Here is a 24,359-nt window from a genome sequence, read left to right as displayed (position 1 = left end):
ATCTATGTTAGAAACGCACAAAAGCAAGTTGGTTTCAAGTGATAAAAGACGATTCCTATATTTAGTATTTAGCTCAACCATAGATGAAAACCCCTTTTCACAAAGGTAAGACATTTTCAACACTTCTGAGACTAAATTTCCATATTCACTTCAACGAGCAAACCAAAGTGTTATCTAAATCTTCAGATGTGAATTGTAATTGTAATGTTTTATCAGCAGACATTTCAATGAACTATTTATAAATCTCAACTGGTAACTTTAGCAGTTGCAAAAACGTTTTCACAAATCGATTCAATACCCATCTATTCAAGAAATCATTTTTATCTTATGGGAAATACTCTGCCAACTGAATTTTTAGCCCTTGCAAATGTATCTTCATGCTATCCAAACAGAGGTAAATAATAGTGTCTTTTTCATCCAAATTTTTCTCAATGTAATTAGAAGTGAGAGGAAACATCAAAATGCTTGCTTTGAAAGTGAATAATCCAAATATCAAGCTTCTTAATGAAAGCAAGAACTTTGTCATTAAGATGTTTTTATCCCATACTTATAAATTCTCCTTCAAGTTGTTTAAATACGAAAATAAATCAGCTAACATACACTCATTAAAAGCCAACAGTAACATAGAATTCAGTAAAAACATTGAGAATGGTATTTGTTAATTCTGGAAAAAAATATTAATTCATTTCACAATTCCAATAACCGGGTTAACACTTTCCCCGCATTAATCATCTGAAAATAGTAGAGAGATTTTTTTCTTTTCACCCATTTCATTGCATAGTTTGGCAAACAGCCAATTCAATGGTGGGCTTTTAATAAAATTAACCATTTTTACAGCTTTACAAAGAATCTGTTTGAGATTTTCCAGCATAGTTTTTGTGTAAAGAGCATGCATATGAAGGAAGCAGTGCATTCATTTCAATCTTGGTACAAGATGATCTTTTAATTTTTTTAGAAATTCACTGTTCTTTCTTGTTATCGCCTTTTCACTATACTACATATTGCTATACATTTTGTCCAACCTATGTTGGACAAAGTAGCTTTTTTAGTAGCTTCGTAAAAAATATAAAAAAGACATTGTCCTGTTGCAAGACCAGGTACTGATTTGCAAACAACATATTTTCTTTGATTGATCTTTCCCTATTGCATTCATATCTCACAAAACATAAGAACTGAGAAATGTTTGCCACATCTGTTAATTTATCAAATTAAATACTAAAATATTCACTTGAACTCAATTGTTAAATTATCTGAACACAAATATCAGTAGCCATATCATCGATTTGCCTTGATACTGTGTCATTAGAAAGTGGAAGCAGAATTTTTTTCAGTTTTTTTGCTTCTTCTATACCTATTAAAACACTGACTGTATCAATTGCAGCAGGCAATATGAAGCTTTCAATGATTGTATGGGGTTTGGACATCTTAGCTACTCTTAATGCTAATATTTAAGATGCTTCAAGTATACTTTTATCAGTATGGCTTGATTTATAAATAGAAGCTTGTTGATTTCTTAAAGTATGAAATTTTCTTTTGAAAAATTCCAAGGATTTACTTTTATGACTTGAGTGATTAGTTTCTAAGTGTCAAATTAATTTTGATGGGTTCATGCTTTCATCGGAGAAGATTTGCAAGCAAACAATGCACTGTGACTTTCTATCCAATGAGGTAAAACCATAATTTAAATAACTGTCATTGTACAATCTTGTGTTTTTACCAATCAATTCACTGGATGTAGATGGTTCACAATGTTTTTTCACAAATTTATTAATTTTGCAATGAATCTAATTGAAAAAAAAACACAGTTACACCATTTGACACACAAAAAAACTGAAAGCTCAATTATTATTATTTTCAATGAAACTTCACTGTAAAACACAATTTGAATTTTAATAGAAAAGTTAAAAAAAGTATTTTATATTTCAAATGAAGTTTATTAAACAAAATATGTAACATTTTGATCTACCAATATTAGTTGTAAACGTAAACTATAACCAGTCTGGTGAAGCAATGTGCAGGGCATTACAGTATTGGTTTTTAATATTATTTACTTCTAAATAATAGCAGTTAAATTTAAAACTTTTACGTTGTCTGACAACAGATTACAAAACTAATTGTTGCAATAACCATAAACCTTTGAGCACACCGGGTAAACAAACTGTTGAAATCAGAAAAATAATACCACCAGAGACTGCTTTTACAGAATCATAAATGTATGAGCATACTGTCTTTAACCATACTATTACATTAGTGTTTAATCCTATGCTGTAAATATTAACTCCATCAAAATAATTTTTACAAGTAAAAGATGTAATAAAATCACTTGGTTTTTGAATATATAAAGATGAAGTACAAACATTACGATGTTTGTCCCAAAAGTAAGTGTACTGATTTTCCTACAGACCAACAGGTAATGTAAAACGTCCTTGATTTATAACAGCCTGTAGGTAGTGACCTTGGCTGCACAGCACGTTCATAGTTTTTTCAACTGGATCGCGTGCTACTGATGTTCATGTTTTATAACCTTGTTAAGTTTGCAATGGAGGAAAATATTGAACAACATTATGCTATCAAATTTTGTGTGAAACTCAACAAGTCTGCCACAGAAACATTTGATTCTTTAACCAAAGCTTATGGAGATGCCACTCTTTCAAGATCTATGATTATTAAATGAAACAAAGCTTTCAAAGAGGGCCAAGAAAATGTTGAAGATGACCCATGTTTTGGAAGACCAACTTCGTCAACAAACGATGAAAATGTGGATGTGGGGTGAGCTGTACATTGTGCACAAAGAATTTGTACCTCCAGGTAGACAGTTAATAGCGCCTTTTACAAAGATGTCTTGGAAAGACTTCGAAAACGGGTCCAGAGAGCCCAAATGGATATTGCACATGATTGGGTGCTGCATCGTGAAAACACACCAGCTCACACTTCGCTTTCAATTCAAGAATTTCTGGAGAAAAAAAAACATTCTTCTAATTCCACCTCCTCCTTACAGCCAAGATCTAGCTCCATGCGATTTCTACCTCTTCCCTAAGTTGAAATTGAAGTTGAAGTGTCATCATTTCAGGGAAACGATGGAAAACATAAAATAAACTGTAACCGATGAGCTACATGCATTTAAGAAAAATGACTCCCGGTACTGCTATGAACAGTGGAAGAAATGTTGGAACCGTTGTGTCACTTCCCAAGAGTCGTACTTCAAAGGAGATAACTTGTACTTTCAGGTAAGTCCAATAGATAATAAAAAAAAGTTAGTGCACTTACTTTTGGGACAAACCTTAAATATGAGGAATTTTCGTAATGCGATGTAGCTTGCTGGCTAATAATAACAGAGGAGTTGTGACTGATGTGTGAACAATGCAATAGATATGTGTACGTGGATGCATGAAATGAGTTTGTAACAAGTTGAAAATTGCAACAACTGTTAGTTTCTATGGCCAAGAATATACAATAAAATCAGTTAAAATGATTCAACTGAGCAGTTCGAAACTGCTAATTTCAAAGTTAAGGAAATTTACTGACCTCCACAGAGGAGTTCTAGTATCGCTGCCTTTCCTCTGAAGGTTCTGGGTTTGAATCCCAGATGGACTTGAATTTTTCATATGCTATAAATTCATCTTATAAAATATAAAAAAATTAATTGCCTGTTAATAGGGCATTTGCCTGCCGTTGACAATATGAATAAGTTACTTGAAATGGAATTTCATTTCAAACATTGTAAACAATCTTGTAAACGGACATCAGTTGTTCCAATGTCAAAGTAATCGATTACATATAATAGTATTTGATTACATATTTATAATCAATAAAGCAGAAATTATTAAAACTGACAAAATATACCTTAAGAAAAAAAGAAAGTATATTAGATTGTGATCTTTGTGGCAGAAGTAAATGTAGCATGTCAAGCTGTAAACATTTTTGTTTTTACCTATAAAAAGGTTTGGAACAGTTATTAGAAAAAACAAAACAAAAAACCCACTATTAGTAACTAACTACTGTTATAACTGACAATATAAAATGACTTTACCATTTTGGATTCTTTATTTTGAGCTGATTTAAAATATCATGTCTAACTCGTACAGTTGCTGTTGCAGTAAGAGCCATAATTGGAACTTCTGGGTATCTGTCTCGAAGTGAGCGAAGCTGTTTGTAATCTGGTCTAACACAATAAACGTTAACAGTATAAATATCAAATTAAAGAAATTAATTAATTCAGCATCAAATTTTCATTAATTTCAATTTCTAATATGTAATATTGTAAAAATAACTGTATAATTATAAAGTTATAATTTGTCACTGATAAGATTAAATTTCTTAAAAAAAAAACTGTTAAATCATTTCAGATTAAAGAACATTTAAGTTGATGACAATGACCAAACATAACTACAATAATGTAATACACCAGTAAGTCAGTTCTTCCATGGGTACTGAAATCAACATTTCTCAACCAGGAAACTGAGTTTACCAAATGTGTACAGTCCTTGTCCCAGTGTACTGTATGAGGCAATGGAAAAGTGAAAGAAAGGTCTTTGAAATCTAGAACTTTTTTCTAAAGAAGGGGGGATGGTTTAAATACTCTGCCAGCAGATTTTTATATTTTATATCTTATCTGCTGTTATAAGAAAGCAGATAGAAAAAATTGTTTTTGAAATAAAGGGATAATTTTTTTTTTAAAAACTAAACATACTTCCATTCTAAATTGCTTATATTCAGTAGAAAAGTACTTAGTGTAACTGCATTTAAATAAGAAAACTAAACTGACATGATATATTTCATCATGGGATATCTATAGATCATGTCATTAGGTAAATAGAATAATAAAATTACAGAAAGTTCTCTAGTTATGAAATTAATTGTTTAAGTAATCAAATATTAACAAACATTTTTAACAACCTTTGTCCATTAAATGATTTCAGTGAAATTTAAATTAAAACAATACACTGAAATATGTTCCATTTGATTTATTAGATTATCACTCTGTGGAAAGTGTTAAAATATTAAAATTATGAAACACATAATGTTCATCACACGATTAAATAATATAACACACACAATGTCTGTCGGTTGACAGTGCAGTAATAGCGAGCAGGGTCTAACCTCTAAGTACCCTCTTTGCATATAGAAAAGTACCTCTTGAAATTTATGCCATAATAATTTTGGCACCCATAATAAAAACAAGTTTAGAGGTACTGACATTACAAAATTGATGGAAGACTATTTATATTCTTTTGTATAATAACTCATCTTTAAAGTTGCAGGCTGACAAGTATTTTTATGTTGATGAGTTAAAATAACATACTACTCATATACTCACAACTGAAATAATTAAGAGCAGTAATTTATTTCATTTAATATTAAGCCAAATATATATGGCCTACATAAATATATATATATATATATATATACAAAATATATTTTTTAACTAAAAATCAAGATCATCATACCTAAAGTCATGTCCCCATTGCGATACACAATGAGCTTCATCAATAACAAATCGTGATAATAATTTTTTACTATACAATACTTCAAAAGTATTTTGTAACTTTTGGCTTGCCGCAATTTTTTCTGGTGTTATGAATAGTATCTTTAATGCTGAAAGACAGAAAAACAACATTAATTTATCTATTGCTATTAAATTTTAAGGTCTAGTGAAAGTAAATTACACTAAAAATCTATTATAACAGCAGTTGAAAATAACATACTTTAATTATTAATAAAATTATGTTAAACTTATTTATTCCAGACTTAAGATTCTTTCAATGACCAATGACATTCTAGAGCAGATGTCCCAAAAGCAGATAATCCACGTTATCTTATCATAAATCAATACATGGTAAAAAAACCTTCAGTGGTTACTATTTAAAAACTAATACATCATTTTTGTATAAAAAATTATATATATAATACAACCTATTATAATTATACAACCTCCCAACAATTACTGGACATAATTTTACTGAGAGAAAGATAATTACAAAACATAATTATGAAAGAAAGATATTCTAGGAAACTAAATGGGCAGATGAATATAAACAATATGTAAACAATCTTTAGAATATGTAAAAAAATTTGGACAAGTCATTTCAAGAACTTTCATCTATGTTATTTCAATTTTTTATAAGTAAAGTGAGAAGAAAATGACTGAAAAAATATATTCTTTAACTAACAAATATAGGTGCTCTTAAAAACAGATTATAACAGTATAAAAATTTAATCAATTCAGCTGCTCTAGAATAACATGAAGTCACAAATTAGGGTACTACTAATTTGCTTTACTTTTTATAAACAATAAAGGTTTTTGTGTAGACAGAAAATCAATTTGCAAATCTATAACAAGATTTGTTTACTAACAATATTAATGGATAATCTTAATGATAAAGTTAGATCTTAATTTTTACGATGCAATTTTAAACTAAAGAAGAGAATAATCACATGACTAGTTGATGATATTTTTTCTCATCATCATGACATTCAGCTGTCCTATATAATAGTTATGTGTCAAGTTGAATGGTGCAGATGATTAGTGCCTGCATTTGTATGTGGAAATAAGATGATTAGAGGTTTGGCTGACTGGTTTTAATGCTAAAATATTAATATCAAAGAAACCCTGTAACTACCATTCTTTTGTTAGATTCTAATCAACTGCACATCTTAGTCTAGTGATCAAGGGTTGCAGCAAGCTCATTTACTACACAAACAAGGGATACAGGTGCCTATCAGCCTAAATAAACAGAGCCACATTTGATGCCTGGTAAACATCATAAAATCAATAATTATTTTTTATGAATAACTTCTTATCACTGCAATAATTAATTAAATGAGACAATTCAATCTAAACTGATTATATTTTAAATAGAACTTAATTATATAAAAATAAGTCAACATATTTTACAATAAAAATCTAACCTAAAATATGATCTATGTTTTATTTTTAACTATTATATCTGCACAAAGTCAACATACATGGTCCATCTGGATTATACAAATCATTGAATATATTACTGGCATCTTGGGCTGAAGTGTTTCCCATTAGAAATGTAGCTGGTATCTGAAATAAATATAAAAAATATTTTTAAAAAAAAGTTTATTATTTAATCAGAAGATTTACGATTATCTAAACTTTTGTCATAACACACCTTCAAGGTTGTCATACTGCCATTGTCATTCTGTACAATGTACTTAGTTGGTATGATTGCGGTCATGTGTGAAAAATTTTATTCCGATTGTTTCATTTGCCTTCTGGTTATTACAATGTAACATGTCCACCCTGTTAGTAGTTAGCACAAAGAAGGAAAAACTAGCAGTGATTCGATTTCTCTTGTCAAAGAATGTGAAAGGGACTGAAATTCATCGTAGATTTTTATCAAAATATGAGAACAGTGCTTTATCATGTAAACATGTTTTTTCGTGGATTGAGAAAAACATATCTGGACAAGTCTGACTTCTGAAGACAGGATGACTGTCTACCTCAACAATGGATGACAAAATTTAGCAAACTTGAGATAGCTCTGGCAAATAGGTGAGTTACTATCAATGAGGTAGTGTCTTCTTTGAACATCAGTCATGTTTCTGCCCATCAAATTTTCCATGACAAGCTCAGCTTCGTAAGTCTGTGCACAGTGGTACCAAGACAGTTTACTGCAGAACACAAGCTAAGACAATGGTCCTTTACCTAAGACAATGGTTACTTTATTGTTTCAACAACGAATGTGACACATTTTTGAGCAGATAGTCACTGATGATGAAATGAGGATTCATAACTACAAACCAGAGAATGGTCTGAAAACACCTAGGATCTCTGATGATTGGCGAGAAAGATTATGGTAGTTGTTTTTTGGATGCAAAAAGGCCTATACTGGAAGACTTCATGGAAAAGGGGGCAATGATTAGTAGCATGAGTTACAGTGAAATGTTGGAAAACAAGCTGTCATTCGCAACAAACAGAATGACCTATTGTCGAAGAAAGTGTTGTTGCATGACAACAACCACCTGTACATGACTCACCACACTGTATAACTACCTACAAATTGAATTTTGAGGTACTGGAATACCCTACCTACAGCCCATATCTTGCTCCCTCTGACTTTCCATTTGTTTAGACTGCTCAGGAAAACTTTGTGAGGTCAATGATTTTCCAGTCTTAGACATGCAAAAGTGGCTTCGTGACCAATTGAAAACCTACTTGAAAGCAATTTTTAATCCTGTGGACCGCTGGACCAAGTGCATTGACAAAGATGGTGACTATGTAAAAATATGATGCTCATGTTGAACCCCTACCTTTATATGAATAAATTGTAGAACGAAAAGTGTAGATAATATTTGACTTGTCTTTGTATATTTAAAATTTTTAAAAGAGAAAAAAAATTTTTGTACAGGGCGTTTCATAATGTTCTTAGGAGTTACAAAAATTCAGGACAAAAAAGTATTTCACTTACCTAAATGAAAGTTGTACAAGGTGATGCAGGGACTCAAACAGTTTTTGTTAAAATCTATAATGTTCAATATGTGCTCCTCTGGTGACACGGCACACATCAACACGAAAGTCTAGCTCTTGCCAAACTCGTTCTAACATGTCATTTTCCATAGAGTTGATTGCATTGACTATGCAATCCTTTAGCTCAGCAATATCGTGCGGCATTGGTGGGATAAACACCTTATCTTTCACGTAATCCGAGAGAAAGAAATCACAGGGTGTGAGGTCTGGTGATCTTGGTGGCCACAGCATAATGTGTTGGTCTTCTTCAGACACACGTCCTATCCAGCACCGAGGTACTGTTGTGTTAAGGTACTGTCGAACCTCGTTATGAAAATGGGCAGGACAACCATCTTGCTGGAAAATGAAGTCATTGAGTAGCTGAGGCATGAGCCATAATTGTAACATATCCAGGTATATCATGCCAATTACTGTCGTTTCCATAAAAAAGAACGGCCCATACACTGTCTCATGAGAGATCACACAAAAAACTTTTACTTTCGGAGAATCCCGAATGTGTTCCACATAAGCGTGTGGGTTTTCAGTACCCCAAACTCGCACGTTATGACGGTTTACTTCATTGCTGAAAATTATCTTGTTTAGAAAACCTTCATCTAACAACATCTTTTCCTGTAACTGTAAACAAAAATCGAGCCTACGTTTTTTATCTCCATCACAAAGACGCTGGATTAATTGAAGATGGTACGGTTTGCATAATAAACGTTTACGGAGAACTCTCCACACTGTTGTTTTCAGAATTCCTAATTCTCTGCCTGCAGCCGCAGTTGATTTTGACAGGCTGCAAATGAAACTTGCACGCACACACTCGACATTGACTTCTGAGGTTGATGGACGACCAGTTGATTTTTGCTTGCACAAGCAACCGGTTTCACTGAATTGTTTATACCATGCACGAATTGAATTGTCACTTGGTGGCTCCTTATGAAATTTCAACCGAAACGCACGTTGCACAGAAATTACTGACTTTGACAAGGAAATTCTAACACACAAAACGACTTCTCGCTTCTCATGGCAGCCATTTTCTCTACTGTCAACGCCTAGCGAGCAAATGGTTTACTAACTGCCTAGTATATGTGGAAAAAAACTATTTGAAGTACTCTCTCATACAGTACTTGTTTTATTCTTATGAGTGAAATAGTTTTTTGTTAATGAATTTTAAAAACTCTGAAGAACATTATGAAACGCCCTGTATATACCCATTACAGCCAAACTGTAATATAGCTAAACATAAAGATAGTCTAATTCAGCTAATTATGACAATTTGTATGAATTATCAATTTTTATCTATTAAAATAGAATTTATGAACGACCATACAGGTGATTGTCCGAGGAACTCCAACCGAAAAAGAAAAAACTTCATGTTGTTCTTCAAAGTTACAAAAAAGAACCTTAAACTATAGTACTCACTTTGATGAAACCAGAACCACAGATACAAAGAAATTGAATAGTTTTCTGGCACTTGCAACCATTCAATGCATGTAACGTCACTTCTTGTATACCTTATTAATCTATTCTTACTATAAACCAGTGGATAGGGTATTAAATATTACAATGATATGCACTTTTAAGGATGGTAACCATAGCATCAGCGAGATAAATACTTCAGATTTTATGTAACTTCATGTATGGTACAGGTAAACCACTTTGTAGATATGAGCTAAATAACAATCTTCCAAACAGATCAAATCTAGTAGTCTTACAATAGATCCATAGGATACATCCAGATATGTTAATGTTTTCACAAATAAAGAAAACGGCCTGTACATTCATTCCAATGAGATAGCACATGAAAAGTTAACTCTTGGAGCATCAAGACAGTGTTGCAAATAAACATTTGGGTTTTGATTTTCTATAATCATATGTTATATAATATACTCTGCCATCAGTACAGAAAATAGTTTAACAATTGAGATTTTCTCTACAAAATCACCCTCAGTTATTATAATATCCAGAAACTGTAAACAAAAATCAAGATCTGTCATTTTCATTAGAATAGTTTAAGTAATTGAAAGATTTTGCGGTATAAAGAACCAACATATATGGAAATCATCTGCACTTGTTTTTAATATTGCCAGTTCTCCAATTAAAGAGCTGAAACTGACTCACACAGGCCCAGCTAAAAACATATCTGTATACAATTCATGTCCTCCTCTGAGGTTGATTGCCATCCAGTCAATTTTTCTTAAATTGTAAACCATCTTCTTTAATTGTTTATACTGTGCACAATTTGAATTATTAGTTACACATACATTTATCAAACTTTTACATAAAACGCACAATGCACAGTAATTATAGATTTAATTTAAGCAAAATTTCAACAAATTAACTTTTCTTAGACATATACTACTTTTAAAATTCACTACTGCGGCCTGTGAACCAATAGCGGATTAAAAATCTATTTAAAAGTTTTTGTGTAAGGTCGACATTAAGTTCTTGTAATAATAATAATAACAATTTAGAGTTTCAATAGTTTCTCAGTTTTGTCACCTGTTAAACTTGCTGGGCCAGAGAAACCTTTGATTTATTTTAAATGAACAATTATATTAGTTGGTGTGTTGCAAGCACTTCACTAACAATGGATGTGACTAGCCAAAGGTCTTGATTAAACAAATATGCTACAAAAATCCTAGAGACAATTAATTAACTGCTATTTTGGTCTGTATATAGATACAGATCAAAATAGCTTAAAAATAAGCTTATACTGGATGGCCGAACTGGACATGGGAGAGGAGAAACCGAAAAGCATTAGTGTATTTGATGTAGCAGTAAGCAATAACATTTTGAATGCCATGCAGCAAGCTGTGACACACATTGACCTTGAACAGCAAGAGGGGAAAACAAAGGAAAGGGGAATATGACCTTTAAATGTGAAGTAAACTCAGTTGAGATAAAGCCAACCACCAGTGCATACACATGAATACATCACTGATGAAGGATGCCAGAATATTTATCATCAAGGAATATTACACACAGTGCAGATTAATCAAAGGAGTGCTAGAAAAATTCTGTGCAGAGTTCAACAGTGATCCTCGTGCCAAGTCATTCATACACAAGCTCAGAAAGAAGTCTGAGCAAACTGGATCTATGCTAGAGAAGAGGCACAGAAGGAAAATATTTGCCAGCGGATGTTGCAGAGCCTCGCTAAGTCCACAAGGCATCTATAGCAGCAAGCAGGAGTGTCAAAAACAATATGCCAGTGCATCCTTGAGGACCTGATCCTGAAACCATTCAAGATCATGGCTTTATAAGAGTTAAAGCCTACAGACCATGATAAATGAATAGTATTGTACATGGCTTCTGCAGGCAATCAAAAGTGGTTTACGTGATCCAAACCTCTCCTTCATGATCAATGAGTTTAGTTCCACCTAGTGGCAACATTAATTTACAAAATTTGTGATATTGGTCTTTCAAAAACACTCAAAAAATATTCGAGCTACAACTGCATGATGAAAAGTTTAGTGTGTGATGCACTGTGTCGGGAATGAGAATCATTTGGCTCATTTTCTTCAGAGGCACAGTGAACTCAGAGTTACACTGCCGACAACTTCAGCCCTTTATAAAACAACTGATGCAAGACAAATGACATTTTGTGTATTACCACCAGGACGGTGCGACAGCACATGCTTGCTTGGAAGCAGTGCACTCAGTTTTTATACCTGACAGGACTGTCTTGAAGGATCTATGGCCTCTACAGTCCCCTGATCTATCTAGTTGTGATTTTTATTTGTGGGACAACCTGAAGGGCAAGGTTTACTAGAACCTCTTGATGCACCGCAACAGAATATAGGCAATGTCATCAGAAATGTCCAATTGGACGACTTACAGCAAGTTGCACTGAATGTGATTCATCAGGCCAAACTGTGCCTGGACCAGGGCAGTCAACATTTCCAGCAGTACCTGCAGAGACAGAGGAACCTGCATATGTAGGTTATGTCTTTCATTAATTGTATAATATTGCCTTACAGTTCAGTTCATGTGTTCTTTGCTTGCTTTGGGTTCAGTTTATCTTAGGCCACCATGTATGAAATACACTTACCACTCTAAATAACACACTTTTCAAATTCATGGATTCTTCATCAAGTAATACAATACTACATCAAGTAATGGAACATCATTACATGCAAAAACTAATATTTGTAAAGATCACATGAATTGAATACTTGTTATACAAAGCATGTTTTTTAAATAAGGGTCATTTAAAATTTTCCACCATTAGATGCGATGAAAATAGACAGCAGTCGTGTAGCATGTTTATTTATATCAACAATAATCTGTTTGCAACAATAGGTTAACATTATTCCTGTTAGTTGCTGTGTGCAGCCTGATTAAAATGAATGCAACAATAAATAATCCCACGAGTTATGAAGTGCGATCAGCAACAATAAATAATCCCACGAGTTATGAAGTGCGATCAGCAACAATAAATAATCCCATGAGTTGTGAAGTGCAATCAGTAATTCGTTATCTATTGGTAAAAAACAATTCTGCTGGTGATAGTTGTAGAGAAACTGTCAATGTTTACAGACTCCATGTAATGTGTGAAGGTAAAGTTTGGCAATGGTGTTATTTGTTTCATGGAGGAAGAAAAAATGTTCACGATGAAGAATGTAGTGATCACCTGACTGTCATCACAGATGAATTTACTGTAAATGTGTATGCAAAAATCTATGAAAACAGAAGGCTTACTGTGTTTTCAATTCGATTGAATTTTCTTTTGTTTCAAGATCAGTAATTTATGGCATTTTAACTGAAAAACTGGGTTATGGAAACTTTTTCAGATGAGTAACAAAAATGCTGACAAACAAACACAAGAAAACATCTTGCTGCAGCTCAAACTTTTGAGACACTATGTAAATGAAGGTGATGATTTATGGAAACACGTTGTGACCGGTGATAAAACGTGGATATCTAATTCAAATTTTGAGACAAAGCACCAATCAATGCAATGGCAGTATTCATCATCCCCAAAACTCAAAAAGTTTAAGTGAGAAAGTTCAATGAAAAAGCTTATGGCTATGGTTTTTTGGGACATCTAAGAGATATTGCTCATTGAATTTCTTGAATGTGGACGAACTATTAATGCTGATACGTACTGTATCGGTGAAACACTTATAAAGCCTAATTCAAAACAAAAGGAATGGGAAGCCAACCGATTTTGTTTCTCCATGATAACACACGAGCTAACACAGTAAGCGAAACCACTGAACAATCGCGATGATTTTGTTGGAAAATCTTCGAACATCTGCCTTACAGTCCACAACCTGCACAAGTGATTATTACCTTTCTCTCTATTTCAAACAATGGCTTGCATCGCAGAAGTTCGAAGATGATGAGGAATTACAAAACATTAATTGGTTTAAATCACAGGCAGGAGAATTCTTCAGTAACAGAATAATGAAGCTGGTAAGCTGATATCAAAAATGTATTGTAAAACATATATTGTAATATGAATGGCGAATATGTAGAAAAAGAGAGTATATGTGTATGTGTGTGTGTGCGAAAGGTTTTACTACTTTCTACTTTGGTTATTTCAATTTTTATATCAAAACTACCCTTACTTAAAAAACATGCCTCGTATATAATCTAACTATTAAAACAGGTATGTAATTTAAATAGATCATGTACATCATTCACTTGTTTATTTTGGTAGAAAAATGTTTTGTATTTGTAAATATGATATTTTTCTAAATATGTATGATTATATTAATAATTTACATTTTTAGATTATTCACAATACTTAAGTGCAGTGAGGTGATCAGCAATATTAGGCAAATGCTTTATTTAAAGGAACTACTATGAGGGTGAATCAAATATAAACTGGAATTTTTGTTGTCGTTGACGCACCGCACAGCTAATGGAAAGGGGTGTGGCTTCTTAATATTGTACATAGGGATACATGGAGGGATCCATTTTTAGAAAGCTGGCTCACTACTTTTTTCTAGTCAGTATCACAATGTCAGAGCAGGAGGTATCATCGCGTGTTGCGCAATGTATTACTTTTTCAATTTCTCACAGCAGAGGGTGTGAAACCATCTGAAATTTTGAGATTTCAGGGACAGTTCTAGGACAACACACTTAAAAAGACTCATGTGTATGATTGGCATAAACAGTTTTCAGAAAGACAAGAACTAGTTGAAAATGTAGGTTACAAACATCACCCAAGGATAAGTGCTACTGCTGAAAACATTCTCATGGTTCATCACCTTATTGAGAACAACCGTCAATTAACAACTGCAGAAATTGCTTCTGAGATCGGAATAAGCCACAGCAGTGCTCAAGCAATTATTACTGGCGATCTTGGATTTAAAAAAAGTGGCAGCATGATGGGTCCCTCGTCTTCTTACCAAAGGTGAGAAGCTCTATCAGCTAGAGGCGTGCCAGTAGTTGTTGAGTCGTTACCAAGATGAAGGAGAATTTTTTTTGCACTGAATCATGACCTGCGATGAAACTTGGATGCACCATTACACCCCAGAATCAAAACAGGCAAATATGAAGGGGCGAAAAAAGGGAGAAACTGCACCCATTAAAGCCAAAACTTGACTCAGCTGAAAAGGTTCTGGCCAGAGTATTTTTTGGTTTCAAAAGAGTTTTGAATGTTGATTTTCTCCATGACTGTCATACAGTGAATTCTGCATAATACTACCAACATTTAGACTAAGCAAAACTCACATCATCAAAAATGACATCAACTTCCAATCCGAGACATCATTCTGCTTCACAACAGCGCTCGTCTCCATACTGCAGCTCAAACTCAAAAATAAATTACATCCTTATTCTGGATTACACTGGAACACCTTCCATACAGTCCAGACTTACTGCCTTGTAATTATCATTTGTTTGGGCCACTAGAAAAACACTTGGAGGACAGAAATTTGAAGATGATGCTGCTGTTGAAGCATTCATGTGCAATTGGTTGTCATGCCCACCTTCATTTTAAGATAGTGCTACCTTAAGAAAAAGCTACCTATCTTCTGGGAAAAATATGTTTCCTAAAGAGGAAATTATGAAGAAAAATAATATCGATGTATTTTTATTATCCTTCAATAAATTATAAAACAAAAATTCCAGTTTATATTTGATTCACCCTTGTAGTTTCATCAACATATATTTCTTTAAAATTATTACAATTAATTCTATAATGCCACCACCATTAGATTTAACTTGATACGTAATTCTATTATGATTTAATTATTTATGAAAAAAGTATAATTTTTATTACTTAAGACATAACTAATTTATTTATGTATCTATTTATGTCTGAAATAGTAAACAATATACAATATCTTTTAAACCAATAATTAATTTTTATGGAAAAAACAGTATTTTAAATTCAACTAAAGTAAAATGTGTAGGAAATCATAACTCAGTTAAATATAGTGTATATAGATTTCCTTATAGTTGCAGTCATACTCACATGATCCATGTTTAAAAAAATTAAAAGTGCAATTATACAAAGTGATATTAATGTATGGAAATGACTTCACATTTCAAAACTGAGGGATGATATAAGGTAGAAACAAGAGCAGATTTACAAAATTACACACTACTTTATGGTGTGTTTGAAATTTTTGTTCAGAATCTTGGATCTGTTGCACTGATCAAACCTTTTTTAAACAGAAAGGTGAACATCTTAGATGATTTTAATGTAAAACCTTATGAGAAAAACGATCGAAAACTTTTCTCGATAAATGTATCTGTTTTCGAGTTACAAGCAATCAAAATTTCAAAAACAGAAAAATCACGATAATAATTAAACAAGGTAAAACATTGCATAGTATCTTTTTTATTTCATTACCAATATATTACGTTGGAATACAACGACAACAATAACTAATAATTTGCAACACTAATACAAATTAAATGGTCAATTGATATTTACTTTAATTATCACAATATTTAATTTTAAAATTTAGTAAAATGTTTTCAGTTCTAAATTACTTAACACAATAAATTCAGGAAAAAATGTAAACAATTTAACAATCTTGAAATTTATAAAATACTAGCTGATCAGGACTCACTTTGCTTGTGCGATCATCTAGTCAGGGCATCCGGGACCCATGTGAAGCCCAGAGCCAACCCAAGGTTCCTCTTTTTTTTAGGTTCCACAAGATGTAAAGGTGTGCGTATGTATACCTGCACTCTACCAACTAAACCTAACCTCCTCACCAACTCCCACCCCCTGGGGCTGGTCCTGTAGTTAAGCATTGCACAGCCCTGAGAGGTGCCTTCAAGGTTAGGGGATCCAGAGTCCCCATGTATCATCACCATCACCCATCCCCGTTAGGGGGATACATGATAGCTCAGCAGGGATCTGTCCTTCATCCCTTCCCTCTCAGGTCCTTTGCTTCACCTGCAATACAGTAATTTGTCATGCTCATCAGTTCCAAGGAAGACCTCTTCTGTTCTGAACTGATGTTAGACAGCTGCCATTTTACTCAATTCTTCATCCTTAGCTGTTAAAATACCAGATACAAGTTTGGAAACCTGCTCCCATTCGTACGTAAATAAAAAAATTCTATGTGGCATTTTACCTTGTTTTATTACTGCAGTTATTTATCATCTTTTTTACAATTGATCGCTTATAACTTGAAAACAAAGGCATTTATCGAGAAACGGTTTTTGTTATTGTTTTTCTTATAAAGTTTTACATTAAAATCATGTATCTCATGTCCACTTTCTATTTAGAATAAAAGTTTGATTCAATAAAATCCTAAATTGTAGACAAAAATCTCAAAGTAATAATTTTCTAACTATCTAAACCCACACTACACTTGTTTCTACCTTCTATTGTTCCTTAGTTTTGAAACAAGAAATCATTTTCATACTTTACTATTACTCTGTATAACAATTAAACAAACATCAGTTTCAAATTAGCCAATAGGATAATTTTCACTGACATCACAGAAAAATATTGTGTAAAACAAATAAAACAAGATTTCTAACACAAACAAAATGGAAGTATGAACATTTTTTTTCATATTTGTTGCAATTTCCATACAGTTCTGCAATGATGTCGGAGATGCTTTCTTCAGCATTTTTTTTTCAAATTAACCGATGTTGTTAAAATTACTGCCTTTTAGATGAAAACTTAAAAATTCAGAGAGAAAACTTTCAGGCAGCAAGTTGCCAAAGTAGAATGTACCATATTCTTGTTGTAAACAATGCTACAAAGTTTGTAATGTTTCTTATTAAAATGTAGTAATTGATATCTCTTTAAAAAAAAGTATCTGAATTCCCTGTCATGAAAATCTGTACACGTGCAATTGCTCATATACAGATTTTGCAAAATTTAGAAAATGTGGAATTATGAAAATTTTATACCTATTATTTTTTCTGTTATTGTATCCAAAAAGATGGACTGTACTTCACCCGAATAAAAAATTTTCTAAAACAAGAGATCATTTTGAATGAAATGTGTGATTACTTACACACATAAGTCATCTCTTAAAAACTCAAATCCTCTGAGTTTGTGAACTATTTCAATCAAATGAAGGGATAACTTCAGTTATATTACAGGCTTATGAGAAAGAAAGAAAGCCCATAGAAGAAAACATTTCTACAATGACTTTTAAGTAGAATAACAATATTTAGGAAAGTGTTATGTTAAACTGGCAGATACCCATGTTTATGACAGCCTTCAAAAAATGTTTCACAAAATCTGATTAATAAACAAGAAATAGTCAATTTATCTCTTACTGTACAATCAGGAAATTTAGCCTGAAAATCACAAATTCATTGGTTAACATTTCACATAAATATAAGCTGTTGTTGTTGACTATCTTCAGGTAGTCGGAGTATTTTTTAAATTGTGTAAAAAAAACAAAAAAATAAAACTTTAAATGAAGGGATGATGTATCATGCAATCAATGTTTTTTTACCTTTACTTGTATAGTCATGTTGTGTAAAACCTTTAACAAATATGTTTTAAAGACAAATTTTGCTTAAACTGGGTTAATTTTTTCATGAACATTCTGTATAATTGTATGACTAAAACTTATATCACAATTATTAGATAAAAAGAACAGATCAGTTAAAAATAGAAATAATAAAAACTAAGGGAAGTAAAAAAAAACAAAAAAACTAACTATTAATATTTGTTAACAATATAAAAAAAAATACTTACATCTAGTGATCTTAACTTTTCACACTGATCATGTATGAGTGATATTAGAGGTGAAATAACGATTGTAATTCCATCACTCAATAGAGCAGGAAGCTGATAACAAACTGATTTTCCTCCTCCAGTCGGCATTAATATAAAACAATCATGACCTAACATAGCTGCATTGATTGCTTCCATTTGATTTGGTCGAAAACTGTGCAAACCAAATTTTTCTCGAAAAACCTAATAAAACAAAAAAGAGAAAAAATTTTGAACATCAAATTAAAAAAGACACCAAAAATAATTTTAAAAAAATGTTATTCTTAATCAGGTTTTTCAAATCTAACATATTATCTATCACAATACTGTAACAGACAGAACTTTAAATTAAAATAAAAAAGATCTAGAATGTTACAGCATTTTACTTCATTCATTTGTTTTGATCATAATCAGTTGCTGACTCAGGTAGGCTTAATAATACTATCTACTACTCTGTTGAGACAGAATATATCATTGTAAACAGAGTGTTACTTAACTGAATAAAATCTCTGGGCTACCATGTGTGTGTGTTTGTGGAGTTCTTTAGCAATACTCTCATACTTATATAATCAAACTAATTTTCTTTTCTATTCATTAGTTTAAATACATTAACTAATATGGTGAAAATTAAATTTTGTCTTATTCTTATTTTACATTTTACAATGTTGCAAATGAAGTTATGTTTATTTCTTGTGATAATTGTTTTTGATGAAAAAGGTAAAGTATTAAGTATTAAGAACAATGTTTATATGTGTTAAATTTTGTTTTAAATTGAGAAAAATTTTCAATGAAACTTAGAATGTAACAAAACAGGAGATGTATTAGCTTTATAGTTTGAGTGGTTTATTATTAAATTAAGCATAATAAATGTGAACAAAGGAAAATCTGGATGACCCTCAAATTATGAAATAAAGTTGGAAAAGAGTATGCTGTTATTAGGGAAAATTATTGTCTAAATTACATAAGTGATTGTTGTAAAACTTTACTCCCCAGCTGTTAACTGAGAAACAAAATGTAAAAAAAAATGCAACTCATTATTGTCATGTGGGAAATTTGGGATCGATCAAATAATACTATTAATGTCTATGAAGTATGATATGGCCAATCATTCCAAGACTGAGGTCATGTTGATTGTCTTTTTGATAAGAAGTGTGTTTGTTGTTGTTCATCAGGAGTTCCCATAAGGTCAAACAGTCAGAGTATGAGAGAAGCAATGCAAAAGAAGCTGAAATGGAAATACCGGCTATGCTAGCATTCATGAATGCATCGTACCAATGTGCTCAATTGCACATCACTCTTTATCGATAAGCTCTTGATAAATGATGAAAAAACTATTACGCTTCAGTTCTCTCTGCTTTCCGAGGCGGCTCCTGGGGACTTTTCTTTTCAAAATTCTAAAATTGACTATGAAAAATTATCACTCTTAACCTATAGAAGAACTTAACAAAAAATTCACTGTGGAACCTGTGGACTAAGCCACAAAAAGAAATCTATCAAGTGTTTCACAGTGGATAAGAACTGGGAACAATGCAAATTAAGATTTGGATATAAACCAGAAAAACATTTGGAGATAAATTAGATTTGATTTTCTACAATCACTTTTCATGTTTATCAAGATAAAAAATTGACAGAAAACCATCCCACTCCACAATTTTCCAAGTAAACCTGGTTTGGGATAGTTTTATTTTAGAGAATAGTTTGCTGTTTTAAGAAAAGTCTTGTATCTCATTTTTCAGGACACTCTCAACATTATGGATACAGCACCCAAAATAATTTTTTTTTAGTTATTATTTAATGTGCTACAGATTATTAAACAATTATTTAAATATGTACAAAACTAATTTATTTTTACCCATCACATGATGGTTCCTAAACCACAAATCATAACGTTAAATAAATCAAATAACAAAGAATTCCAACATAATTGTCTCTAAACTATTTCTTATAATTACAAACATCAATCGGCATTAATAACATTACAATCAGTGTTTAAAAATTGATGTTATACCTTAAACATGTCCTTAGAATGAGGATAATTGCAACTCCTAAAGTACACTGCATCATCTTTTCGATAATCAATTTCATTAATTTGCACATCATTTTTCTTATCTGAAATGAAACGAATTTAATTATTCAATTTAATTTGGCTGATCTTAAGATTAATTTTATTAAAAGTTAGTATACAATTTTTTTTTAATATTGTATTTTTTATAAAATTATTTGTAAACAATTTTGCAATATTTCATTTTCCAAAAATCTTTCTAATGAATTGATGAGATCAAAAAAAAATTATTATCAGTAAAGAATAAAGCACTGAATAGATGGAATTTTCAGAATTATGACTAATCAATTAAATGATGGCAAAGAAAAAATGGTTTGTATACTGGATTTGTGTCAATGCATTTGGGGATACAATGGAAGCTTATATGACTCAAGTATGTAGTATATCAAAGAAACACATCAGTGAAAGATAGATCACTGATAAACAGCAAGGAAAGGTACAATTTTTAAATTTTGGGTCTAGGTGAGTAATAATACTGATGTACAAATCTGCAATGATGAAGCAAATTTGAATAGGATAAGAGAAATTCTGCAGGTGAAAAATAAACATCTCTTCAAAGTAATAGTCTGTAATTACAAAATCTGCCACTTTTTTTTAAAAGACCAACCTTGCCTGATAGGCAAGGTCATGGCATCCTCAACAAGGAGGATTTAGCAGAGGCAGACTTACAACCATAGAATCAATAATGGAGAAGTAATAAAACAGAAGGAAAATGGGTTGGTGAAGGAAAGGAAGATCTATGCTCAGGGTAGTTTACTGTATTGGGTAGGCTCAGGACTCAATACCATATAACAGAATCTCATGATATTCAAAAGTGAATGAAATATATCAAAATTATTGAAATTATTTCTAAAAGGCCTTATAACAACTTGAATCCAAACATATCCTTTTTTCTATAACAAATAACCTAGTTACTTACACACCAAATTAAATACCATAATTGTTATTTCAAAGTAGGATTTACTTTTTTCAACAAAAGAAAAGCCAACGGATCCCCTGATTTAAACATAGGAAAAGGATGCATTCATTATCCAAGAAACAGATGAAATAAATATTGCTAAACGACTTGACTTGCTCATCGCCATAGTGTGAACTTGAAATTCTATACTGATCTGTATGTATTTAAGGATTAAAAAGATTAATGACTGTGAGGAAAACCATAGAGGAACTGACTTATCATAATGATCTATCATCAAGTAAACTTATGTCAAATAAAGTTTTTGAGTCATTGTACACTGTTCTATAGACCCTCATAAAATTGTCAGTCATCTCCTAGCCTGTAGATGTACACAAAGTGTAAAACAAATAGAATTATTAACAGTCGGTATGTGCATGACATGTGATTGATTAACACTCATTAATGAAAATTAAATGGTTAAAAGTCTTAAAAATACCAAAAGCTGTTGTATTTATAACAATTAACTTCATATATATCTCTGATTAGATGGGAATAGACATTAAAATGAATTGGAGATAAATTATATAGAATTAAATACGCAAGGATATTCAACTTCCCATATCTCTGGTTGGAACATAAAAGTTATATTTTAATTTAAACATCATCAGTTCTGTTTGTATACAACTAATTCTGGAAATCTTTTTTAGTAATAAATTGCTGATATTCTACTTTTTGAAATATTTTTCTTTTCTGTTTTACAAAAATATCATAGATTTAACTATCATATTTATCCATTTTGATTACAAATCCATTCATGCATAATCAATTTATAAAACACATTATAAACCGATTATAGTCATAAACACAAAATATAAAATAATCCTTTTGAATTATTACAGAGAAAGTTTTAAGTTAGATTGCCTACACCTACATAAAATCTAAGTAAAGAAATGCAATATCAAAGTCTAAGAAAGTTGTACTTCTTAGGAATATGTGACTAACGTCACAGTAATCTAATGGGTTAAAACAGAACCGATAACATAATAAAAAAAAATAAATAAATAAATACCTGAATCAATTATCAATAATTCATCAATATCTTGTGAATTAAGTTCAGTTTCATTCTTGTAACTGTGAAACAAAAATATTTATCCCATATAATTATTTATTGATTATAAACGTGCATTAACAATAGCACCGTAATCTGGATCTATTTTTCAAGTTGAATGCCATTATTTTTACAATTAATTTTATACCAAGATAAATATTTTTATTGCCTCAAGATCACTAGTTTAGTCAAAATTTATTTTTCTCTATCATAAAAATAAATTTTATATACAACAGCAATAAAAAAACTGATGACTTTAGAATACTATGAAGATAAAAGATAGGCCGGTAATTTCTTGACTATTCATGTTAAGAATTTATTTTTTGAAGCTTTTCTTCTTTCTGCTTGCATAGTGCTGTACTAACTGAATGAAGTGAATTAGCAGAACATTGAGCAATATTTTCTGGTGCAATTTCATATTGGTCTTTTTTTTCCAATGAAAAACTGACAAACTTTTCTGTTTAATTTTCATTTGTAAATCATTTTTATTATAACAAATTTATAAAGAAAAGATTAATTGTTAACATTAATATCAATAAGATATATTAAAACTAAATAAAATATACAAATGAGCCAAAATATAAACAGTCTGATGTAAACAAAGTCAAAGTTAGGAGGTAGAACCAAAAAGAACAAGTTAGGTAACAAAAAAATGCAAATAAAATTTATAAAAATTCATTAAATTTATGTAAAATTAATTAAAAAATTACAAACTAAATCTCTGTCATTTCTTTCACTTTGGGTTTATGTTTGTTACAATAGGATGTTCAAGAAGTTTTACATTCTAATGATCAGAAGCAGATTCTAAACATTGTTTTACTTATTAAGAATTCAAAATACATAATTTAACTCAACTCTCTGCTCCTTAATATTAAGAAATTAGGAATTAAGTAAAAAATCACATTGATTTTTCTACTGATGATTACAAACAATTGAATATTGAAATGCTCAGAGATTCTGACAGACTTGTTTTATTCTTCTTTTTCATATTATTAATTTGTAGATGCTTGGAAATCTCTTGCTTCTACAATGTATAACCAGAAAGTAAAAACAATAAATAAATTTTTTATTCTGACCAATACATAATAGCATATTATACAGATCACGTCTTTATAAGATAAATAATATATATAAAAAAAAAAAAAATAGACACAATTATAAAGTCCATATAAATAATTTAAATAAAAGCACATGAACTAATATTAAGGTAAATACATTACATACAAAAGATTTATACATTACATACAACAAAATAATTCACAATTCAGATGGTGCTACGGAAAAGTATATATTTGTGTACATGTGGAATAGAATGTAGAAAAATCAGGGGTTTTTTAATTATTTTTTATTTAGTATTACCTAAAAAAACCCAATGACAGAATAATATAATAGTTTTTATCAAAGAACATATTTTAATTCTTTTTTAAGTTAATTGGGAAGATCTTTCAAATGGTTCGCAATTTATTAAATATGGGGCAACAGAAGCATGGTAAGGTCCTTTCTTGTATACCAAAGTATTGTGCAAGTTAAGTTCCATTTCTAAATATAGCCGCTGCAACACAATAATTGCGATTCTACACATACATACTGAGTCGCCCAATTTGTTAGAAGGGGATTGATGTCATTCTTATTCAGTTGTTTAGTCCATACACT

At 31.2% G+C, this 24,359-nt stretch overlaps 1 protein-coding gene across 1 annotated transcript in view; it reads right to left on the bottom strand.

The window, feature by feature from the left end:
* The window catches only part of Blm (Bloom syndrome helicase), a 101,323-nt gene that overhangs the window by 31,267 nt on the left and 45,697 nt on the right, over positions 1-24,359 (bottom strand). Inside the window, exons 7-11 of the mRNA XM_075364633.1 lie at positions 20,647-20,747; positions 18,621-18,842; positions 6,967-7,051; positions 5,448-5,595; positions 4,031-4,162 (exon numbers count right to left, since the gene is read on the bottom strand). Of these exons, the coding sequence (XP_075220748.1) occupies positions 4,031-4,162; positions 5,448-5,595; positions 6,967-7,051; positions 18,621-18,842; positions 20,647-20,747 (688 nt within the window). The remainder of the gene's footprint in view (positions 1-4,030; positions 4,163-5,447; positions 5,596-6,966; positions 7,052-18,620; positions 18,843-20,646; positions 20,748-24,359) is intronic.

This window comes from Lycorma delicatula, chromosome 4 (assembly GCF_047948215.1).
Source record: "Lycorma delicatula isolate Av1 chromosome 4, ASM4794821v1, whole genome shotgun sequence".
Lineage (NCBI taxonomy): Eukaryota > Metazoa > Arthropoda > Insecta > Hemiptera > Fulgoridae > Lycorma > Lycorma delicatula.
Note: the sequence above shows the minus strand (reverse complement) of the source record. Positions and strands in the feature narration are given on the sequence as shown.